This window comes from Vanessa atalanta, chromosome 25, assembly GCF_905147765.1.
Source record: "Vanessa atalanta chromosome 25, ilVanAtal1.2, whole genome shotgun sequence".
Classification (NCBI taxonomy): Eukaryota; Metazoa; Arthropoda; class Insecta; order Lepidoptera; family Nymphalidae; genus Vanessa; species Vanessa atalanta.
The window spans coordinates 5,684,815-5,709,239 of record NC_061895.1 but is presented as its reverse complement, the minus strand read 5'-3'; the positions used below and the strand labels follow the sequence as shown (position 1 = coordinate 5,709,239).

Below are 24,425 nucleotides of genomic sequence, written 5' to 3'. Positions count from 1 at the left end.
TACATGACCTGCATTATCTATTTACAAAAATAAAAACATAATTAAAATAATATTATCAGATGTTTAATAGTTGCCAATGCTTAGGTAGAAAAATTTTATAAGATCACTACAGTAGAGGGGTTTGCGCGTGATACATATTGCTTAATTTATATAATATTTACATAATAAGCATGCAAGCGCTTCGACATTTACTTGATATATACCATATAAAAATTTCATACAATTCATCATCACTATAAATCTGCTTATGTAGCAAAAATACGTTACAAAAGACCTAACTTTCCATACATAGTTCATACGTATATTTAATAATACATATGTATTACGTTCAACCCAGTTATATTGTTCGTTGAAACGCCATATTTACTCCCGAAATTATTTAAAATGCAGAAAGCAAAGGAGTTTTTATAATGCCATACTTGTACTAAGGAAAAAAAAAATATCACTTTCAAAATTTATTATCTACACTACTATTATATTATAAATAGGTAAAATGTGTTTGTTTGTGTGTAGGGTAATGTCCGGAAATAATAAATCAATTTAAAAAAAAAATCATAATCATTCAATAATGAAAACAGCTCACAAAACATTTGAAGGACACGACGAACCGCAATGAAGGGATCTACCGAGACAGATATAATACTTAACGTTACAAAAACAAAAGAAAAAATAATACTGATTATCAAGCGCAGCTGATTTACTTATGATTTAATTTTGTAAAATGACGTTTCAGAATGTGCTCGCAAGATACTTGAAAAAAGTATATTTTGATGCTATGTAAATAACTACTCCTAAATACTGAAATAAATGTATTTTGAGGAGTAAACACCGCGGTTTGATTCTTATAAATGGGCTGAAGATAAGCGATGTATATAGACCGATCAGGTATTACGTAAGAATATAATTTGTTCGCCTAATATTTTTTATTCGGTACAAATTTTCGTTAATTTATCTTTATTAATAATAATCGTATGACATATGTTTCTCATCCTGTATTCGTTTCCTAAAACATTAATCCGATTGTGATAAATTTTATCGTGTGGCAGATGCTTCCAGCTCAAATAGTACTATGAAGCTCGGGAAGATTGGAAACTGTCATCTCCCAGGACATACAATATGAATAAATTTGAATATTAAAAAAGAAAAAAAACATAAAACCTTCTTACGTAATAAATGAACCGTCATCGAGTGACAATAATAACTTTTGTAACAAAGGGTTGTTTAGGCATGAGCAGAAGACTAGAAACACCTTTCAATACAAAGCGCATTTCAGATACAAAAGCAGTTAAAAACATCAATTTCGCTCTCCATATTGGAATTCAATTTAATGTAAAGATTGTTTGAAACCATTCTAGTATCAAAAAAAAGATTGAATTAATAAATTTGGAACCTTTTGTGCGTCTCTTTAATTTCGAAAAAAGCACAACCACAAATTTAAACCAAAAAAAATATAAACTCGAAAGTACATCAAACAATCTTTACAAGGAATCTCTTTACCGGACATTTTGTAACCTAACTTATAAACTAATTTTATATAAAAAATCGTAACCTCCTACATCTTAATCATAAAAGCTAAAACACTCATCAGTCGCTCGGGAGGGCTGCGTGCTATTCCTTAAAAAAAAATTATACTAAATCATACTGAACACAATCGTTTAGAGATCCTTCGGTCACGGTGTGAAAGGAACTCAATTTTTTAATACATTTACGAGATTATTTTTTTAACTATATATTAAATTTCGCATCAAATACATAATAACCGAGCCTCATATAAGGAAATAACACGCACGCCCCTATATACATTACCTAGAACTTATCATACATATCAAGACAGTCTATAGTCGACGTAAAATTTAGACAATAGATAGATAAATACAGATAAAAAAAACATATTAGGAAAATTAATAACGTCCCATAACAAATAATACCTTTTATATCGTACACAATATTTTATATAAATTTGGTCATCGTGTGATAACAAAATAGAAGTTTAATAAAATACATTAAACACATTGATTTAAATATGTCATAAATATATACTCACTACGAATCGAAAAGCTTTCTATCCTTTTTTATACCCACACATAAGAAGGGTATAGCGATATTACTTTAGTGCTGTCAAATTAGTTAGCATAACAGTGACTCTATTATGCTTTAATAATTTAAATGAACTGAACTGTGAAATGTGAATTGATTGTAAAAACAATTAATTCCAAGAATACTCAATATTAAATATTAAAAAAAAAAGACTTAAAGGAAAGTTATATGAAGAAATTTTAACTGGTAACGGTATGGAAAATATGTAAAATCTTAAATTATATGAATTTTAATTCTGTTTTTAACAATGGTCTATCTGAAGTTCAATCGCTGATTTAAGAGAAATTGATGTATTTACACAACATATTTATAAATAATGCAAGCTGAAATCTTGCATAGTGAAACTTAAAGTTCAAAAAGGTTAAGGATGTCTTAGACATTCGTTACCACGACTATCAACATTTGGTCTAGCCGTAGAAACTTACCCGAGACCTGATCTGGTCTAGGCTAGGCCACTATTTAAAACTTATATAAAATATTGTATACAATTGCAATGGGAAGAGTCAGCATTATATTTATTTTTATAATACAAACTATTCAATTTATACAATTTCTTTTTACATATGACTTTATAGAAAACTCCAAAGTATATAACACAATACTTTTCGTATAAGTTTTTTATCGCTTTTGTTATTTGAAAAGGGCGTATGTAAAAATTTGGTATTTTACAAGAGTAAAGTACATATTATTTTGGTCATGTATAAAAATTAATTACTGAAATTTATCCATATATAAATGTTTCTTTGATGTGTCCTATTAATTGAAAACTCTACAATAGTTCCTAGTATGAAATAAGTTTTGAATTGTAAGTTTTACATACGACCTTTTCCAAAAAACAGCGGTTACAACTTAGAAGTTTAAAATGGAAACAACTACGCTTCAATACGAGAAAGTTCTGGAATGTTGTAATACATTTTCATTTATAATTTTATCATTGGTAAATATATTATAGTATTAAAGATTCGGTGTCTGAGGCTCTCTTTCTCCTTATTTTTTATGATTTGTAGCACATTATTTATTATATACCTTAGATACGTTCTCATATAATACGAGAGTTTAACGCCACTTTAGCGGTCCACAACGGGCAGAAAGTGCGATAAATCATCAGCCTACGGGCAGCGAATCTTTGATACTAGTTATCACTTTTATAAAAAAAAAAAAATTCACTGTCTAAAAATGTCGACTATCAATCAGAAAACTGCGATGTTCAATATAATTTCAAACAAGTATCAAATCTTGTTTGTTTGAGTATAAACAATGAAAGTTGCCATATGAAACATAATACTGGTACATTCTGAATTATAAATTTTCATAAATTACTTCAGCGACGATATGTGTAAGTTCATTACAGAATTTGTACAAAGTTTAAAGTGAAACGTCTCCGGGCACACTTAATGTGAAATTTCAAGGTCAAATAAGTGAAGTAACGTTACATTTTTGTTTACATTAGTTTTGGTTCTGTATTGCATTTAAATATCAAAACAAATACTTATTAATTAAAATTTTGGCAACATTTGTTTTACATTAATAATTTTTTTTAGGTCGTAATATAACATTCATTATTGAAATTCACGTAAAATTTCGAACTACAATAGTATGTTTAAGGTATTAAAATATATTTTTAGTTGTCATTAATTCATTATTTGTACAAATTTGGATCAGAACGAACTACCATCATTATTACTTTAGTATTTATAATTTTAAACATCGCAGTTGATAATATTCACACGGACATACCAATTTAGTGTATATTTATATTAGGTCATACAAAATCTAAGTTGATAACTTAGCCTAACTACAAAATACAAGATAGTCGTACGGCGTCACGAAGTTTCTTTAACGCCGTCACTTAACAAAATAAAAAATTTTAAACACATAGTAAATACATCGAAAAATTCCTCGGGACTGTGTTTCGTGACGATTCTCAATAATATCAAATAACCCTATATATCCCTATGTCTGTGATGGACTATTTACAGGGTGATTTTTTTTTAAGATCTTTTTTTTTATTAATTTACACAGTCACCCACGAGCCGCTCAATTTGTATAATTTTATAATTTTTGGGGCCTTAAATATATCGGAGGTTTTCAAAAAACCTAATTTTTATACGTATTTAATGTAATATCAACTAAAAGATTACAAAATGCTTATATGGCGTATAGATTTTAAAAATAAATACATACTATAACTCAGTAACACTCCGACACTCTTTGGACATATTTTTTTTATTTGGTATGCTTACACACCAACAAAATAATAACATAATCGTTACTTATATTAAAAAGTCGACGATGGAATATAATTTTATATAAGCACAACTTATTGCTGTCAGATCTAAGTCGTCCTTGAACTAAATATAGTCCTACCTATATCTTTTACAAAAAAAAAAAACATTTTTCATACAAAACATTTATGGCAAACAATAAAAGCTACCGGGAAGTAAATTCGGTAATAACATTAGCTACCTTAGCGCTACAATAATAATTTGAGGACAAAAAATTTTAGTATTGATTTTCGAATATGCGAACAGCGTGTATATGATTTAAAAAAATCGTTCGTAAATCTTATATAATAATAATAGTTTCTTGGTTTTTTGTCTCAAATATGACGTCATTTACGTAAGCATTAAATATACTTAAAATAAAAAAGTCAAATTATATATTATTCAGGATGTCATTAGCAGTGTAAACGTAAGAAATATAAACAAGCACCTACACTACATTCAGTTCTGGCAACACTTATCATTAACGTACAACCGATTATATTTCTTATGTCATATAAATTAGAGTTCAAAATTGCTATATTTATTCTAGTAAAAATTCATGAATTATCTGTTTACTATTGCTTATAACTAGGACAATAAATTTTCACGATGAAATAAGTTTATAAACAAAATATTGTAAGTATTTGCTTCAAGTTCTATGTCTACTTATTAGGCAATTTTAAACCATAATTAATATTATGAAAGTTAAATTTAGCTTGATAGCGCGTCGTATTTAAAAATGTACGCACAAAACGGCAGCTAGCCTCAATTTTTGGTGAGTCAAAGAACCTTTACTCTTTTTCCCAGAGTATTCAAGGACAGAATTTAAAAATATAGTCAGCACACTTAATAAATAGTTTAACTGTCCTCCAACAGATTGTGTAGTTCCGCATAATTTAATATGGCGCGATGTAGGAATTCGTACTGCAACTGTAAAGAAATACATTTACAAAATATTAGTATTATATGAGATCAAATGAAGATAATAATAATTTTGGAACGAAGCCCTTTTACGCGGTTAACACTAGAGTAAACAAGCAGACATCATCACGTAAAGAAAGTGTTATGACCCCCCCTCGGGTGACTTTTCTTTTCTTTCCCATATCTTTATTTAAATAATCTCAAATGTTGTTAATTTATTTTAGTGACTATTTTAACATATAATAGATAGCGAAAGGTTCGTCATTCGAAACGGGGGTCTCGTTTTTTGTATTTCAGTCTCGATTAGAATGGTCAGTGTCCCAAGGTAGCCGAAGTTGCACGGATCAGGATACAAGTTGGTCAGGTCAGGGGACCGCTTGGTCTATTAGCTCGTCGTTCCATAATCGAGTGAATAAGCAGGAGTAGTGTCGTGCGGTACTCACGAAGGTGTCGATGGTGCGCGCCCGCTGCGAGCGCACCTTGCGCGCCACGCACGCCACGTCCACGCGCCGCTCCACACGCAGCTGCCAGATCAGCACGCACAGCGCCACGAACAGCGACGAGCGCTCCGTGCCCAGCCTGCACGCGATCGAAAACCTCTTTTATACTCACGTCGAGATTTCATTTATTTAAGCACTGGGATATTATTATCACTTTTAGCATAGGAAAATCTCGTTTATCGAATTAGATTGCATAGATTAGACCAAAATCAGAATGTATAATTACAGGGTTTCCGTCCGTAATCAGGGTAATCCGAGTTAATGAGTTTTTAGGGTATTATTCAACAACTGCAAAGAGAGCACTGCAAATCGGTGTTGACATTTTAATACTTTTACTAATTACTAAGAAATTTTACCTAGTATATTATGATGTTTTAGCTTTTTAAAAAGTTGATCTATTAGAAATCAGCTCCTTATGTACTCTGAATATAAAGCAGGCGAGTTAATTATTCATAAAAATCAGCTATTATATGAATATAAATGTTTTGACGAAATGTTTAATCGGGCACGTGAATGCCAGTAAGTAGCGTGAGGGTGTACGGACTGGCAGTGCACGAGCAGCGGCGTGTGCGAGTGCTCGTCGCGCTCGAGCGGCGCCGCCAGCTCCGCCAGCTCGGCCAGGCCGCGCGTCACCTCGGGCACGTGGCCCGCCGCCGTGGGCCAGCCCTGGTACTGCAGGTGCCGCACGCAGCGCCACTCGCCGCTCTGGAACGCACACGTCACGACAACCGTCACCTCGACTTAGTTCCGGTCACTAGACCTCCGACTACACTTCATCATATGCAGTATAAAGAGCACTATGCGCACTGTTAGTATTTAGATTTAGTAATTTAGACAAAAAAATACAGATATTTTTGAATATAGAACATACCTACAATATTACCTAACTTTTTATTTTGTAACTTATTTAATTTATAAAACAAATAAATTGTAAATAAATACCTTATTGTTTGTAACTCTGAACTGACGCCTCGTGTAATACGGACAGGATTCGCTTTCCTCGTACTCGACAGAGATATGTTCGTACTGCACCGTACCGTCATCCCAGTATCGTGGACACTTGCCTTCGCCCAACTGAAAATATCAAGATCTTTATTTAAAAAACAGTTTACACTACATTGAACCTTAATATAAGTTACTTTATTCTAGAATCGTATTTTAATACTTTTTATGTAGTACAATTACCTCGCTTAACATAACGATGGTCGAAACATTGTGCTCGGACACCATTCGCCAAAAGTCCATAATTGTACCGGGTAGAGGATCTTGCGTAATAATAAACCCTTCTGTATTGTCATAAGCTGAAATAGAATCAACAATCAATATTATATATAATTTATTCTAGTAGACTTTTACGGGCACCTTTAATCATAAATTTTACAGAATTGTAAAGTTAGCACTGATTTAGAATGTAGATTCTACCGATAAGAACTGGCAAGAAACTCAGTATATACTATATAACATATTCTGCCTGAAAGTCAACAAGTATTAGCTTCACGCTTTGTTATCATCTATATAATCTTGCGTTAAATAATATGGCATATTTTGAATTTATGAATCGGCAGTTATAAGTGAAACTACAGTACAGTAATCATTTGGAAGGCGCAATGAATTCGGCGGCTGACCTTCGATGAAGGAGGCGTTGACGTAGGTGGAGTAGTCGCGGCCGGGCAGCGGCGCCAGGATGACGCGGTTGCGGTCGTAGGGCAGGCACTCGGCGCTGCGGTTGCGCGCGCGCAGCTCCTCCGCGCCGCCCGCCGCGCACGACTTGGCGGGCTCGGCCACGGGCGGCTCCATCATTTTCTAAAAACGAAATGAGGTTAATAGTAAGCAGGAACGTTTTCCTATTTGTTCAATCACGAAGGCGTTCTCCTGCACATTCAATTATTGTCGGCGTGCATTACTATGTGCCTTTGATACACGCGCTTCAAAGATTTCTTAGACGTGCGTGAGACGAATAGAAGTAAAGACAGCAAAGACATCCAATCTTATTTTATTTTCGGTAGCACCTTTAGTTGAACGTGGAACAGCGCACCGGCGTAAGTGAATATATCTATACTATGTTTACAAAAACATCAAGTATCGCTTCCATTGCAACATATATAGCAAGACATTTAGAAACACGTTATAGAATTTATAATATTTGGTGAATTTTAATAGATATAGACAATATTTGTACCTCGAATTCGTGCTCCATTAGGCACTTGTCAGCGCCCTCTGGTGTGTTCCGGAGACGATCGATGGAACTCTTCAATCTTGACGCCGGTATTTCGGTGTCGCCGTAGTGCGCGTATTCAACGAGGGCCCGATACACGAAGACGTATTGTTTCTACATAAAAATTCAGATATATACATACGTATAAACATTATAACATTAATATTATGTAATTTCTTGTGATATTTTCAAGGTCAACGGATGCACAATTTGCTTCAGAAGGCAGTGAATACGCACTCAATCATTCGCTCGTTCACTTACTTACCAGCGACTGCACGAGGAAGTTCCGCTGGCGACGCAGCTCGGCCACGGTGTTGAACACGGCGGCGTGACCCGTGGCCCGCAGCTGCTCCAGGAGACAGTCCAGCGCCACCAACGTACCAGTCCGTCCGACTCCAGCCGAGCAGTGGACCACCACCGGCCGACCAACCATGTTGGACCAAGCTTCGTTGACCCTCTGTATAGACAGTTATACGGAATTTGTGAATATACGAAAAAAATAATAATAATCAAATCCTAATAAAAAATTACGTAACTTATTAAATTAAGTAAAATAATCTTTTTTTAAGTAAGCTTTTACGTAATAAGTTTATGTATACCTTGATAAATTTAAGTATGGAATGTGGATGTTCCGGAGCCGCGAAGTCCTTCCACATGAGGAAGTGGTACTGTCGAACTAGTCGTGTCTCGCCCTTCAGCTCCCTCGGCGATGTTGGAGCACTGGCATCACCGATACCACAATCTACAATAATGTTAATATTGTTCTTATATAATTAAATCCTGTTTTTTTTATTCAGAAACAATATGGATTTTTAAAACATTGAAAAAGCATATTGCCAGCAATAAAAAATGTTGCTATCTATTTCTTAAAATAATTTTTCATTGTAACGGCTATTATGATCCAACTACATATGTGATATTATAGATCAGAAGTGTATTGAACAAATACAAGTTGACTATCCGTTCCCTCACTCTTAAGATCCTATAGAAAGCCGAACGGTAATCCGTTACACGCTTTCCGTGACACGACATGTCATACTACCATTGTCAAATCTCCAGTCTGCTATTAAGTATTTAATCATCACAGAAAGTCCCAATAACTTCTTCCAGTCAAGGGACTGCAACGAAAATGGAACCCCATATCCCTTGATCAGCAACCTTATACGCAAGTCCTACCAATACTAAAAGCAAGGTTTTAGTCCTGTCAAACTAGTTATGTTTAGTTAATGTTTACATTATGTAAAAATAAATACAAACCACCATTCCTCTTTGCTATTCCGTTATTTTCCACTATAGGCTGTCCGTCGGCATTCAATGGTTGCTTGGAGATTTTGAGCTCTCTTACTATATAGTCGGAGTAGCTGTTAGGAAAGGATCAAGTATTAATTGTCATTGATTTATTCATTTAATTTTCACTACGATTCCCTTAGTCCCGACCTCGAAGTCTCGGAATAAATATATTTTCCACAACAAGACTATTGTAAAATATATTTCGCTCTTAAAATAATGTATAATGAAATAACAAATTAAAATCCTATAATCACATAGTTTGTACTGTTCAGATTTTATATTCTCAAAAATTAATTTTATATTTCAGAAACAAAATCACAGATAAGACTTAACGATTCGACCACCACTAACCGTTTCTCAGACACGTGATGCACCGTGATGTTGCCAAACGCGCGGACGCCCCTCACTTCATCGGGCCAATATTTGCTGCACTTCACTTTGGAGTACTCCTCGAGGTTCGTCAGCATCACGATAAGCTCCAAGCCATGTTCCCAGATCATTCGCCAGAAGTCATTCACGGTTGTATCGGTTGGACCTTGGGCGCATATGAACTGTTTGCGTTCCTGTGAAATTAATTTATTATTATTATTGATCATGGAAACATGCGAGAGGTTTCTTAGATGAGCAGAGACCAGAATTTAATCAAGCTAGAATACATGCAATACCTGGCCAAGTTCCGAAGGGTCCTTTGTTAGCAACAGGACAGACAAAATAGATTAGACAGGAAAGAAAAAAATTTTTTTATGAAACAAAATGAAAGATCTTTTTAAATAACAGAAAACATAATATTTTCTTTAGTTATAATATCCTTTATGAACGTACTATGTCCATTTATTTAGAAACAAAGAAATGTTTCAGCAATACAATAAAAGTCATAAGAAAAAGAAATTTAAACTAACAAATTAAATATATATATTTTCATATGCTCTATGCTTTTAGTACAAATAATCGTAATATACTATAATAAGTTACATATCCAAATATATATAATAAATGATTACAAACCAATCCTCAAAAATTTAAACTAATTCATAATACACAACTGTCCAAAAGAGGAGTACAGTAACTTTTAAATGCCTAAACAAATTTCGATATACAGACACTGACTATAAATTAATTTATTCAGGGCAGTTGTTTTTAATGTTAAAGGTAAAAAAATACATCTATCGTAGGACACCCGGTCGCACCGAAGTTGCTTTTGCTATAATATTTTATGTATTTAATAAACAGACTCAATGATCAAAAATTAAATGTCAAGATAAAAATGTTATTAAATATCGTGTGAATTAAAACAATAACAAAAAAAAATGTTTTAATAATGCTTAACCATATATAATTTAATAGAAAGAGACAGAGAAAGAGATAGAAAGGTCACCTGGAGGGGGCAACGGTTTTTCCTTAGGTGACGATTTCTACCAGTTCTCTCTACTGTAAACCGCGTAAAGACTTTGATTCAAAAACAATTTTATATCATACCTTGTAACCCATGACGTAGTTAGCGTTAATATAGTCGGATCCAGAGATGCCGTCGATCTGTGTTAGCTTGACTCTAGTCTGGTCGTATGCTTTGATGTCAGGATATCTGTTCTTCGGTTGGTTCTCTCTGGCTTCTGAGGCGTGCGTGGTTCGGTCAGGGAAGCATTCGGGTAGCATCTGCAACAACTACATTTTGCTTTCGTTTTAATATACGTTTTTTTTTTTTAAATAAAAATCAACTTATTTATTGATATATATATTTTTCTGTGTCAGAATTTTCGCGTTATGTTTACATTAATTCAACACTGTAACATGACGATTCAAAAGTGCTTTTATGATTCTACTTTTATAAGTTGAATCAAAATGATTTATATAATATGTTGAATTGATTTGAATCGCATAGCATACGTAAATCTAATGTTTGTTTTGGGGTTAATAGTGCTAAGCTAATGGGTTCATAGGCTGGGTCAGAACAGTGAAAAGGTTATTTGAGTTATTTAGAATATATGAGTGATAGAATTGCTTTTAGGTCTGCACCAACATTTGTACACTAATAAATACAATATATGTTTGGAATGGAATAGAATGGATAGAGTAAGGAATGAGTACATAAGAGGAAGTTTGAAAGTGGCACCGGTAACCGAGAAGCTATCTGGAAACCGGCTGTCTTCGTATGGGCATGCTATGCGGAGGAATGAGGACCATGTTGTGAGAAAGGTTTTGAGTATGGATGTGGATGGATATAGAGGTAGGCGACGACCCAAGAAACGATGGATGGATTGTGTGAAAGACGATATGGTTAGAAAGAATGTTACTTGTGAGATGACGTCTGACAGAGAAGTATGGAAGAAGAAGACATGCTGCACCGACCCCAAGTAAAATTGGGATAAGGGCAGGAGGATGGAAATACAATATATATTTGATCTGTATAGATGAGAGTACTGCTCAATTATATTGTACATTATTTTTTAGCTTTTTATTTTGTTTTGGTAATTAAATAATTGGCCTTTTTTATGATTTGGACAGGCGGACAGGCAAATGGGCCAGTGTAAGAAATATTTACCGTTCCTTACATTGCTAATGCTTTACCAAACTCCCATCATACTAAGATTATGTTCCTCGTGCCTGTCGGTTACACTGGCTAACTCACCCTCGACACCGAACAACAATATTAAGTATTGCTGTTTGGCGGTACAGTATCTGATAAGTGGGTAGTACCTAACCAGTACCTAGGCTATCACCAAAAGTACCACAAACCCTACCCAAATAAACAGCCTTTACTTGTACTGTTCAGAAATTAATAAATTGTTTGTAACTTTTACAAATAATAACAATTTAGTAATATTGAATGCAATCAAAATGGACTAAGCTTAGTATAAGTTTATTATAAATATATTTACTTCAAATTCTTTCTGGAATCCGTAATCAGAGTCTGCTTGTCTTTCAGCATAAGCAGCTGCGAGGTCCTCTTTGGCGATTGGCGGCATGTCAGGTGGAACTGCGCTTATCAGTTGTTGTCTACCACCGATATGGTCTACCACATATCTGAAACATCGACAGTCTTAATAGTCTCATATTTTAATGTTTTAAAGCATACAAAAATAAAATTCTCAAAAAAAATTGAAAAACATGGGTTTGTTAATTTTAGCTGCTACGACAAAAAAATAAACTATTTTTTTTTAAATGTATGGTTCAAATTTTTTTATTTAAAGGGCTAATATAATAATTAAATTAAGGGCTAATATAATAATTTAAAAGAATATTAAATGTATTATTTTTATATTCATATAATAATTAGAGACAGAAATAAGCCCGACGCTATGTATGTTTGTGTGTGTTTGTGTCGCGTACCTGAAGGCGGCCTGCAGCGGGTTGCGGTCGTGGTGGTGGTGGTGCTTGCGCGAGCGGCGCGCCTGCCGCACGCACAGCGCCGCCGCGCCCACCACGACCAGCGTCGCCACCACGCACGTCACCTGCGGACCGACACCTTGAGCGACTGTTGCATGACTCGACCGCTTCCAGCCGAAGGATATTTTTTACATAGATTTCGCGACTATTCTTTATTTACATGGTGACTTACCAGTAAGGCTATCTCCAATGTCGTAGTGGGTGGTGGAGCAACTGGAGTAGCAGCCGCCATCAACACGTTCAAGTACTCGCTATATAAAGGCTCGTCTCCCTCTGAACCGGCTAAAATAAATTGTAACATCATTATTTTATGTACGATTTTTTAAATATATTAATGAAAAAAAAAAAACTAAAATTTATTTTATTCGAGACTCAAACTCTTGTTTCAACATCATTCATTCGATTGAAATGAAACTTTGGATTATGGTGTTGACACTTAGTTGAAGATACTCGGTGGTAGGGCTTTGTGCAAGCCCGTTTGGGTAGGTACCACCCACTCATCAGATATTCTACCGCCAAATAACAGTACTCTGTATTGTTGTGTTCCGGTTAGAAGGGTGAGTGAGCCAGTGTAATCACAGGCACAAGGGACATAACATCTTAATTCCCAAGGTTGGTGGCGCATAGGTGATGTAAGGAATGGTTAATATTTCTTACAGCGCCTTTGTCTATGGGCGGTGGTGACCACTTAACATCAGGTGGCCCATATGCTCGTCCACCAAACCAAGCCATAAAAAAAAAAAAATTTGGACCATAGTACCGTCAACAAAACCGATAACAAAAATAATCATGCAAGGTTAGGCATTCGCGAGTAGTTTACTAATACTGTTATTGAAATGATTTAAATAACTGTTTATGTTTTTATTTAAATGCGAAAAACATAATTATCCATTTGAATGAGTTAGTTTAATACATACGTATTAGTTCAATGAACAAGGTGTAATTAGCAGACGGATCCAGAAGACCATCTTTGACTTGCAGCTCTTCTTTTATTTCAATCTCCACCTGTCTATCCATCATCATCGGATTCTTCATGTAATCCCTACAAAAATCATTAATTTTACACCAAACATTTATTTAAAAATGTTTTCTTTATGTTTATGTTTATCTTTTATATGTGCAAAAAATACGGACTTTTATGTTAATTCTTCCTAGTGAGTTAAGAATATGATAACAGAATGGCGTTTAAGTATTCTTGTAAAGAACAATACTAAAGTGCTTGCAAGAAATTACTTGGATAAAATATATTAAACCTTAAGATTGTACATATGTTTATGTTATATATACGAAAAACAAGTACCTCTCTAATTCTGGAGACCTTTTGTCCCTCTTCTCTTCTTCCGGCTCGGCTGTAGTATCAATCTCGTCCTCGAAGAATTCGTCCCTGGTTGTAGTTGGGGTGGTAGTTACGGGCAGTCGAGGAGGAGGGGAGATCTCGTAAGCTCGTCTCGGTTTCGTGAGGCATCGTTTACACGGCTCTCGGTTAAGACCTGGATCCTCTGGATTGAAATAGGTTTTACCATCCCCAATTATCAGTTCAGATTCCGATGGGAAGTTGTCGCTGTAAAAGAATTGTAAAGTATTATTTTTGGCATAATATATACTTTGTAGCGTGTAACCAAGATGTTACCTAAACTGACAGTTAGATGTTAGTTGTCAAGGTCGCGAAACCTTAATGTCAATGTCACTCGTGAGATCGTGCAGCCTGTCAATTGTCAAACACACAAAACGTCAATGTCGTTGCTGGTTGCTTTTATGTGGTTGTCATTGTTATGTTGGGTTACAATGTCGATTAAGTCAGTTGAGTGAAGATGGACAGATTCTCACTTTGATGTCACAAAAGGCATTCGTTTTCGTTTCATGAGTACTACAATCATTAAATGAGATATTGATAAGCTGTCTATGGTGATTTTTCATATCCCATCAAGATGCACGAAGAGGTTTGTGTATCTGGTAAACGTCAAACATTAAAGTATTTTGATACATATTCAATGATAACCTGGCATTACAAAAGCTGTTGTTGTAAGTTTGGAAGTAAAATATAAGTGGATATAAGTAGTGAAGTGGAATAATGTTGCTTTACAAATATAAGAAATATATTAATCAGGAACTGTTAGTGAGGTACAATATAGCTGAGACATTAGCAAATTGCGTGGAACATATAAATCTAAGGTTTGTTTATCTTTATTCTGTCCTCGATTGGAATAGATTATAAGGTAAGGACTACATGAGGCGAAAGTCGTATCATAGAGCCCAGTACCGTTCAATACACTATTCAAACTATTACACCATGTGTATCTATACTAATTATTATCTATATTATGAATGCGACAGTAACCCTGTCTGTGACGCATTCACGGCTACACTAATTAACAGAATTTAATGGAATTCGCTATGAAGCAAGCTTGAACCCAAGGAAAGGACAAATTTACAACTAACACCTACAACCACCCGAACTAAACCTCCCCCCCCCCCTCCCTTACACGCGAGGCAAACTCTACTTTTCAATAAAGTATTCAAATGACAATTTTGAAAGAATATATTTGTCAGTAGAATAAATAATTTAATGTGGGCTTTACAAATATAATCTTAGACTATTACTATAAACATGTATACATACTTGGAGAAAACATCGGTGATATACGCTCCCAAAACTGGTATAACTCCATGCGCTTCCTCGTATTCAACAATACTTATATCCTTGGGTCGTGGTAGGTTATTCCAGTCGAAATGCGGTAACAAACGCACCATGTATACCCTGTGTTACAAATATAATTATTTATTTATCAAGAATCACATATATATATATATATATAGACAAACTATAATAATATTTACCTGTAGCAACAAATAGGTCCATTTCGCTCCGATATTCGCGGTAGATACATGGCGAAAACGTATTTATCATTTTCACGAACCTAAAAACAATAATTGTACGTAAGTACATACATATATGTACAGTTGTAAATGCAGAGGCAATAGGACTCAGACTAAGAATGAATGATAAACCACGGGAGAGACGAGACAGGCGAGATAAATAATTATGTTAGTAAAGTTTAACAAGAAATCCATTTTTTTTTATGTCATGTATATTGTTTTTTTTGAAAATTGTTTTTATTGGACGACAGGAGAATAAGTAATAATAAATAAGTATAAAGTAGTACATGTTTTTAATCTGAGCTGTTATTGATTTTTTTAAACAAAATCATTTAACTTTTTACTGTCTTGAATCGGGACTTAAGATTTGCACAGGTATGGCAAAAAACAGTGGTTAGAGAAGGCACTACTCGGTACCCGTGGTCCAGGACAACGCCTTCCTCCTGGTACACGGGTGCCAAATAGTACCAATAGTGTAGGAGAGTAAGGAGTAAGAGAGACGGAGTAGGAGTGGGCGGTACCTTCCGCCAGCGCGGGCGCGGCGGCGCGTCGGGCGGCGCGGGCGCGGTGGCGCAGTGGCGCAGCTCCTCGTCGCCGCGCCGCCGCGTGCGCGTCATGGCGCTCAGCCGCACCGTGTAGTTCATGTTCGGCTGCAGCTCCTCGAACCTGAGACCGTCACACGCCATTGGAGCTACTTTGTTACCGTTACCGTTGGTGCGGACTAAACTAGACCTCATTTCGCGTAGCGTAAAGTCGATTTTCTTTTGTTCCGATGATGTTTTTAAGGCTATATATCTGGTACCACGTCACCCTATTAAAACTCTAATATTCATTGTGTAGTTCGTTTATGTTCAATGACCGTTGGAAATGGATTGAAAATTTAATTATTTCTTCTATTCTTATAAGGAATTATTGTATTTGATGTCCTGTAGAGCTCGTAACAAAACTAATATTAAGTTAAGTTTTTAGTCATTAGTTTTTCTGTTACGCGCCTGAGGTCAACTTTTCTAGGGATTGTTTTTACTGAATATAATTGATATTATTGAAAACTCACCTCACACTTCTGGAATCATTCGTTTTAAACTTCGTAAGGGGTCCCCACATGTCCTCCTTGACTGTACCATATCGGTCTCGGTAGGTTGCATTTCCAGTTAACTCCATCTAAAAAACACTTTATTCTTAAGACACTTTTTCTTAAGGAACTTTATATTCACTAATACTAGCTGACGCCCGCGGCTTTAATCGCGTATGAAAAAATCTATGGATCCAAGCTTGAACTTGCAAGCAAGGACTTTCTTAGAGTTCAAGGTTGGTTCATAGCGAATTTCATCAAATTTGTTTCAGCAGTTTGGCTTTGTTAGAGCAACATACAGACAAACAGAGTTACATTCGCTTTTATAATTTTTGTATAGATGTGGATTAAAAAATTCCTTAAACTATCCTGTATAAAATTTCGTCTGAAACATAGTTTCTATCATGAACTCTTCACCAGTGTCCATAAGATAGGAATTAACAACATACAAATTTAATCAACTGGTTACTAAACTAACATATACATATATAATCAGCTCACCGTATAACCCTTAATCTCAGCATTTGGTTTCAGCGGAGGTTGCCATGTAAGATTGATCCAACTGCTGGCACAATGGACTGTTACATTGCTGGGCCGACCCGGGATACCGTCTAATGTAGCCGCTTGCATCTCCGCTGACCAGTTCCCACACCGCTTTGTGAAGTCTGAGCATGCGCAAACCTATGACAACAAGAATAAAAATATACTTTATAATTGTATTATAAATTATAACAAATACCCTGCATATTTGAACGAATTTTAATTCGACGACCTCCGTGGTCGAGTAGTGTGTACACCGGTTTTCATGGCCACTCTGATGTCCCGGGTTCGATTCCCGGCCGAGTCGATGTAGAAAAAGTTCATTAGTTTTCTATTTTGTCTTGGGTCTGGGTGTTTGTGGTACCGTCGTTACTTCTGATTTCCATAACACAAGTGCTTTAGCTACTTACATTGAGATCAGAGTAATGTATGTGATGTTGTCCAATATTTATTTATTTATTTAATTATGTATGACTTATGCAAATATATGAATAAGCTATGCGTTATTCCTTTTTCTTGTAATTTATGTAGATAGAAAGTGATTATAACATCAACAATGCATATTTATTAACATTAAATGGTATTATTATATTAATTAACGCTATAGATACATAAAAAATAAAAATAATATTTTAATGTAGATAAACTTTAACAAACAAAAACTAAATTAAACAAAAAACTAATTAATCTTCTATATAAATTAACAAAAACGAGAACCAGAGCATATTTGGGGTAAAAAATATAAATGAAAAGGTTCAATACCCCCCATAAAACGAATAAAAGCAGAAACAAATAAAAAAATATAATTATATTTAAACAGGTAATAAAAAAAACCAAACGAATTTCCATCTCCAATCTTTGTAAATCAAGCATGAAGCTGCAAATCGTATCTCGAAATAAGAAAAAAAAAACATATTCAAATTGTATTAACATTCAACCTTGAACAATTGACAAAAGAAACATACCTCAAGAATGAGATTTTAAGATTAAAAAGTAACTTTGTTCAAGTAGGATAATACAACAGATTAAATCTGAAACTACTACGCTTTAGTATATTTTCAGACTTGGCTGAGGATGATTCGACTCAAGAGATGTTGCAACTAAAGACTTTGTCATATATATTAATTATGGGGAAGGGGTTAAAATAGAAGTCTTTCTCTTTTTTTATTGGCCATTTGATATTTGAGGGCTATTTGTTTTGCTCTTAACCAAGTTTTTTGCCGACTAAACGAAAAATTAATATAAATCTTTATACAGTCATTAAAAAAACGTTATTTGACTATTACTAACACTATTTAAAACGGGATATTTCCCATGTTTTTTATTTTTATTTGGTGGAGCTCGATATTTCGACATTATATACGAATATCTTGTTCACGAGACTGACGTTTGCGGGTAGATGTTTGTTTAAAATCTTATACTTGACTATTTTTAGAAGATTTTCAAATTCGGACTTTCGGTCCGCACCATATTCAGCTCGAGGTAAAGCAAGAGGGCAGTTAAAAACTTACCCTGAACACATATGTGCTATGCGGTTCCAAATTGTCAAACATGTACGGTAGATTCCTACTATCTCTAGAATGATATGCGCTTCGCGGTGCTACCTCGTCCATTTTCCTCGCTTCCAAGAGATAGTAATGTATCAATTCCGCTATATCTTCCGGTGGTGGAGCCCATCCGATCGTCACTGATGTTGCTGAGAAGCCGTTTATCGAAATGTTTGGTACAAATATTGGATCTTTATCCAACGTACGTACTGTCGATTCGTATATGTGCGGCTTGCTAGGTCCGTATGTGGTTGCAACTTCAAGTTTAAGTTGATATTTCGTGGAATTTTCTAAACCTTCCATGACGAACGATATATTTTTAATACCGATTTTTTCCCGAGTGTATAAACTGAAGTCGTTCGACGGTAGCCGACGGTACATGAGGCTGTAAGTTTTTATCGGCGAATTGTACGAACGGATTGTCCAATTGAGGAAAAGTTGAGAAGCACTGATCGGTATGACCGTATCGATAACAACTTGTGGCGCAGCGAACACGATGATATCAATTTCACCGGTTATATTCGTCGATGTAACCGAATCCCAAACTTCGCAAATGTATGTACCGTTGTCTTCTGGGCTCCGGATGTGTAGATCGAATTCGCTCTCAATGTGTTTGAGATCGATACGTTTTCCTGATTTTTGTGAGAAATCTATTATTTCGTCGTCTTTACCTTGCTTCCACCATCTGACTTCGCTGGGTTTGTACACTGAAATAATTAACAGATTTGATTACGACAACCAACGGTACATTGAAATTATAGTACTTAATCAATTAACGAACTCTAGTGATACTGAAACTGTGTGTGACTTTGTACAAATAAATTTTAATTTGCTCTCTCTATTTTGGTAGAAAATGCATTATCATTAAAAACCCGCCATTTTAAATAAATAAAACAAAACACATCTACCGAATGTATTCGTTTCAATTGAATGTATTTAAAAATACATTAATAATAATTCGGCCACACTTACGCTGAAAAATACACTTCATAGAGACGTTATTTTGATCGGTGACGTTTTGCTTGATAGGTCCCATGGTCTTGTTGACTAGCTTTCCCGGAAAGCTGAGATCTAAAACGACCGTTTTATCAGACCTCATTTCGCCGAGTTTAACTACACATGTGTAATTTCCGTCATCACTGGAAGTGGCATTTGCAATTGTCAAATTATAAACCTTGTACTTCTGGGGGTTTCCATCTAGATCTTTTTTTTGTAACAGCCGCTCTTCAAATTCTTGTTTTAATCTGTGACCAAAATTTTTTTAATTAGGAAAGATGTTATAACGCCAAGTCGCTTTCACATGGTTAATCACTCTTCACCCCTAAGAATTAATTCATATTTAGTTAGCAAAATATTCAACTTTGTTTTGTTTCTGATAAGGTTTAAAATAGATCAACAAAATTGTTATCTTGTTAAGCTTTTCGAATGTTGAGTGCACTTACTGTGTGGTTAAAAGTAAAGCGCGTTTTAAGTATTCTGCAAACTTAAGTGCCGACAAATTATATGAAAATTTAGTGTGAAAAATATGACGTGGACTAATAAAGTAAGAATTTTAAATGCAAACTATTAAGTTCTTTGTGGTAATTCGATTATAATCATTTGTTTGATAGTAATTATTTTAACTACCTCCGTGTTATTCTTTTGTAGTTTTCGGATTCATATTTCGGACAAAGTACTTTAAAACAAAAGGTCGGGAGAGGGTTGGATTACAATCGAAAATGCAAGGGCAATTCTTGAGTAGCGACATGAGGGGTGTACACGCAATCGCACCTCGTCAAATCTCTGACTTTCAAAAGAAACTCACTTCCCCTTGCCACTTCAAAACAATCCAGAGTACATGACACCCTTGTATACCAGCTTAAAAAAATACTTTCGAACATTTAGGCAATCTTCACACAAAAAAAAACATCTTCAGGTTTCTAAAGAGTTTAAAATGAAAGAAGCCAAAAACATTGTCTGTCTGATAGCATCTATCATGTTACACAAGCTGTATGGTATAGTTAATGTAACTCTATATGGTTATAAAACATACCTTAGTGTTAAAATTGCAACTAGCGACCCGACCCGACTTTGCACGGGTGCAATTTATTAATAAAAAAAATGATACGATATAAACATATATACCCTACAGGACTCAGATATAATATAGCTTTCTCCCAGGGAAAACAATTTTACAATTGGATCAAGTGTTCCCACAGATTAACCCCTACATACAAACAAACAGCTTTTATCTTTATAATATTAGTATAGGTGAACTATATATGTTATATCGTCATATTCACAATTACAAAGATAAACCATTAAATTTTTCTTGAATCTTTACATTTACTTGAATGGTCGGTGTTCATCCCAAGCTGGTTTAATGTTTGAGAAATTTGTGTTAATTATTCATCTCATGCTATCATGAGCAGAGGGAGTTATGAGTTTGCATAAGTTTATTTTCACACCCATGGTGGATTATCATGGTATAACATGCAGTGTAGAGGTGTCCCGGTGTATTTGAGTCCAACTGATATATATGGATTGATATGTCTCCAAACTATGGTGCTAACAGTCATAATATTTACAACAAAATATTGATTACAACACATCCTTAGTAGTGAACACAGTACTTATTACAAAAATAAACTTTATTGTCTAATTTATTTAATTATTAAATTTCATTGTAATGATAATGTAAATTTGTTTGTACGTAGATAACGAACTTTGAGTATTTCCATATTAAATTTGCTCAATATAAATATTTAAGCAACTTTTAAGTTACAAAGGGTTGAATCCTTTGTTATATACTTTATCTTAATCAACCAATTCTTTTTTTTTTTTAATTTCAGAACACAAAGGTCAATGTACTGTCTAATGTCAATTATGGGATTACAAAAATGTACAAAAAAACCATTCCTTATCCTTCACTCACCCTTCAAAACAAAGTACAGGCAAACCTTGTAATTATGGTTTGGAATAACTAATAGAATAACTGATGAGGTGGTTTTACCTTCCTATACAGGCTACGCAACACCCTTATGATATTATTTGTTATATTACTACTTGTAAAGAGTGATTTTAACTTTTGATATTATTATATCAATTGTATGATGATAATGGAATATCAATTATGACAATATTAAAAAAAAAACCTTACAATCAAAACTCCCAACTTAGTCTAAAAAATTTTCTTATCAATAACAGTAACTCCATGGTTAATCATCCAAGTCTATATATTATCATTAAAATATAATATCGACAACTAAATTTTTTATATGTTATTAATAGTTATGATAATCTTTAAGGGTATAAAAACAGCACTAACATATTGCCATTTTGTATGAAAAACTCCTGTTGCATGTATCAGTAAAAAAATTATGAATCCAAGAAAAGCAACAAGTTTTTTAAATGTACTGACCATCATTGGTAGTTTCCAAATATTAGGTACCATCAATATATGCTATATATAATAAATAAACACATCTTATTATAGAACTGTGCACATTTATAATATACAAAATAAATAAATTATGATTAATTTGTGCTTTACAGACTTTATGGCCACTCGTCAAGTGATTAGAACATATGCATCTTATCCAAAGATTCCGGGTTCAAGCCCAGTCAAGCAGCTGTGATTTAAAATTCATCTCATGCTCAGCGATGAAGAAAACCTGCATGTGTCTTATTTCAATCACATCTGTATCCACCATTGGAACAGCATGGTGGAATTCCAAACCTCCTTCTCAAAGGGAGAGAAGGCCTTAACCCAGCAGTGAGAAATTTACGAACTGTTACTTTACAAAGTGTATACTACAAAATGACTGTGCAATATCACTCAGCTAAATCTGGTGAATTCAGAAGCCATAACAATGAAGATTAACTCCAACTCACCGATCAGATATTGCAATAGGTTCATTGTTATATAGCCACTCCACAGAAGCTTCCGAGGGTGAAACACTGCAACTGACATTTGTATCCTTACCAACATCTATTTTGTATAATTGTAGATCTAAAATCTGGGCTGTATCTTGAGCTGTAACAATTTTTATTTTTTTCTGTCATTTTATTTAATAATACCGAAATAAATTCGATATTATAACTTAAATTACTAAATAATAAAAAAACATTTTTAACAAAAAAATCATGAAAATACAGCAGACAGCATGAAAATTAAAATAATAAATAAATATATATTTCAGCATTTAAATAGTATATTTATATATCCTTTATAAAAAATATAGTTTATAGCGACATTTATTATTTACGTAAACAATAAAGTTGTCCTTAATAATGTTTTTGAATAATTTAAATTGAAAGTAAAAATTTATTTAAAATTGTTATTTACCCAAGGGTAAAGGTATTAACCACCTGGCAGAAATTCTATCGATAAAACCAGTTATTTTTCTTCTTAGGAGAATAAATTTATGTGAATTTTAAAATTATATCTTATTAGCTTTCTTAGATAGAACAGAGGACGTAAAGGCGAGAAAACCTCTTAATTTTTATTTTTTATATATTTAATACAGTGCTATAAATCGATTTAAGTAAGTTTAGTTGCACAGTAAAGTTTTTCTACACAACGCAAGATCGACCGTAAATGTTTATAAAAAAAAATACGTTCCTGTATTTTTCACGCAAATTGTACTTTTTAAATTAACTATGTGTATGTAAACATTTAGTCATTATAGGTCTTATTTACATTTATTGTTTATTACTTACCAAAAACTGGATAACACGATGCGATACACCCAAAATAAAGCGCAAGTGTTACGAAGTACTTCCTGACCAAGTGAACCATCGTCATGGCGGCAGACGGTGCCATTTACGTACAGTACACTATATTTCGTCACATAAAACTCATCGCACGGTAACTACACCATCTTCAGTTCACTTACACAGAGATATCACTGATTATTTCTAAAATTATCACAATAAAAAATTACAAAGCGGCTGACACCCAAAGCCGAACAAACAATCCCACTGAAAAGTGTTGCCAATTGCCATGTAAAACCGTAGTTTTTTGTAACTATATACAAAAATAATATGTGTAACTTAACAAAATTAGTTGTAGAGTAGCTACTAAAATTGCTATTCAATCCTTGAAAATTATCATGAAACTTGAATGTTTTACAAAATCTATCCATTTCGGCTTTGTAAGGGAAAAAGTACAGTTACATCCATTATCCCTCGCTACTCTTTTATGATGGTGGTGAAAAATAAAGTTTTGACATTTAATTTAGGATGAAATTGTAATAATCTTTTATCTTGATAAATATTAATTAATTTCTCTTTTGGTTTGTTATTCATCTATAAGGTTTATATTATTTTTCAAATAAATAAACTTTTTAACCTGAAACTTCTGCAACTTGCCGAAGTATGTTGATGATAATTAAGTAGTAGTAAACTTACCTAGGGCATAGTACATTATTATAGCATCTGATATGTATCTTATAATTTAGTCTTATAATTATTATGCACCTTCCTACGACTTCAGTACAAAACGTCATATTCTTCTACTAATTTCAAATCAATTAAGAATTTATTAGTACTCAAATTTTCTTGGAGTCATCACATCACATCTAAATATTGGTAATAACTACTTTTGAAGAATTTAGAGTAAACAATAAGTGACACCTATATGAATAATGTTTAATGTAAATTCATTAAATAAATTAAAATGTTTTTCTGTAAATCTCTAATGATACGATATCTTTCTCAAATTTTAGAGTTATATTT

The 24,425-nt window shown here is 33.9% G+C and overlaps 1 protein-coding gene across 2 annotated transcripts; it reads right to left on the bottom strand.

Annotated features, from left to right (window-relative positions):
• Window positions 1-4,148: 4,148 nt before the first annotated feature.
• Window positions 4,149-23,650, bottom strand: LOC125073749 (tyrosine-protein phosphatase 69D). Of its 2 annotated transcripts, XM_047684766.1 has the most exons (27): window positions 23,409-23,650; window positions 22,581-22,722; window positions 19,680-19,951; window positions 18,672-19,414; window positions 17,122-17,301; window positions 16,603-16,709; window positions 16,070-16,214; window positions 15,510-15,589; window positions 15,292-15,429; window positions 13,972-14,232; window positions 13,589-13,713; window positions 12,844-12,953; window positions 12,615-12,736; window positions 12,164-12,308; window positions 10,764-10,949; window positions 9,953-9,973; window positions 9,639-9,850; window positions 9,255-9,358; window positions 8,597-8,739; window positions 8,263-8,454; window positions 7,962-8,111; window positions 7,408-7,585; window positions 6,968-7,083; window positions 6,725-6,856; window positions 6,327-6,487; window positions 5,726-5,861; window positions 4,149-5,291 (listed from the first exon to the last, which is right to left on the bottom strand). In XM_047684766.1, exons 1-27 carry the CDS (start codon window positions 23,509-23,511, stop codon window positions 5,220-5,222), a joined length of 4,476 nt encoding a protein of 1,491 aa, XP_047540722.1. In that variant the 5' UTR covers window positions 23,512-23,650; the 3' UTR covers window positions 4,149-5,219. The 2 variants fall into 2 exon arrangements, with proteins under 2 accessions (XP_047540722.1, XP_047540723.1); XM_047684767.1 differs by lacking the exon at window positions 9,953-9,973.
• Between the last annotated feature and the right edge of the window lie 775 nt (window positions 23,651-24,425).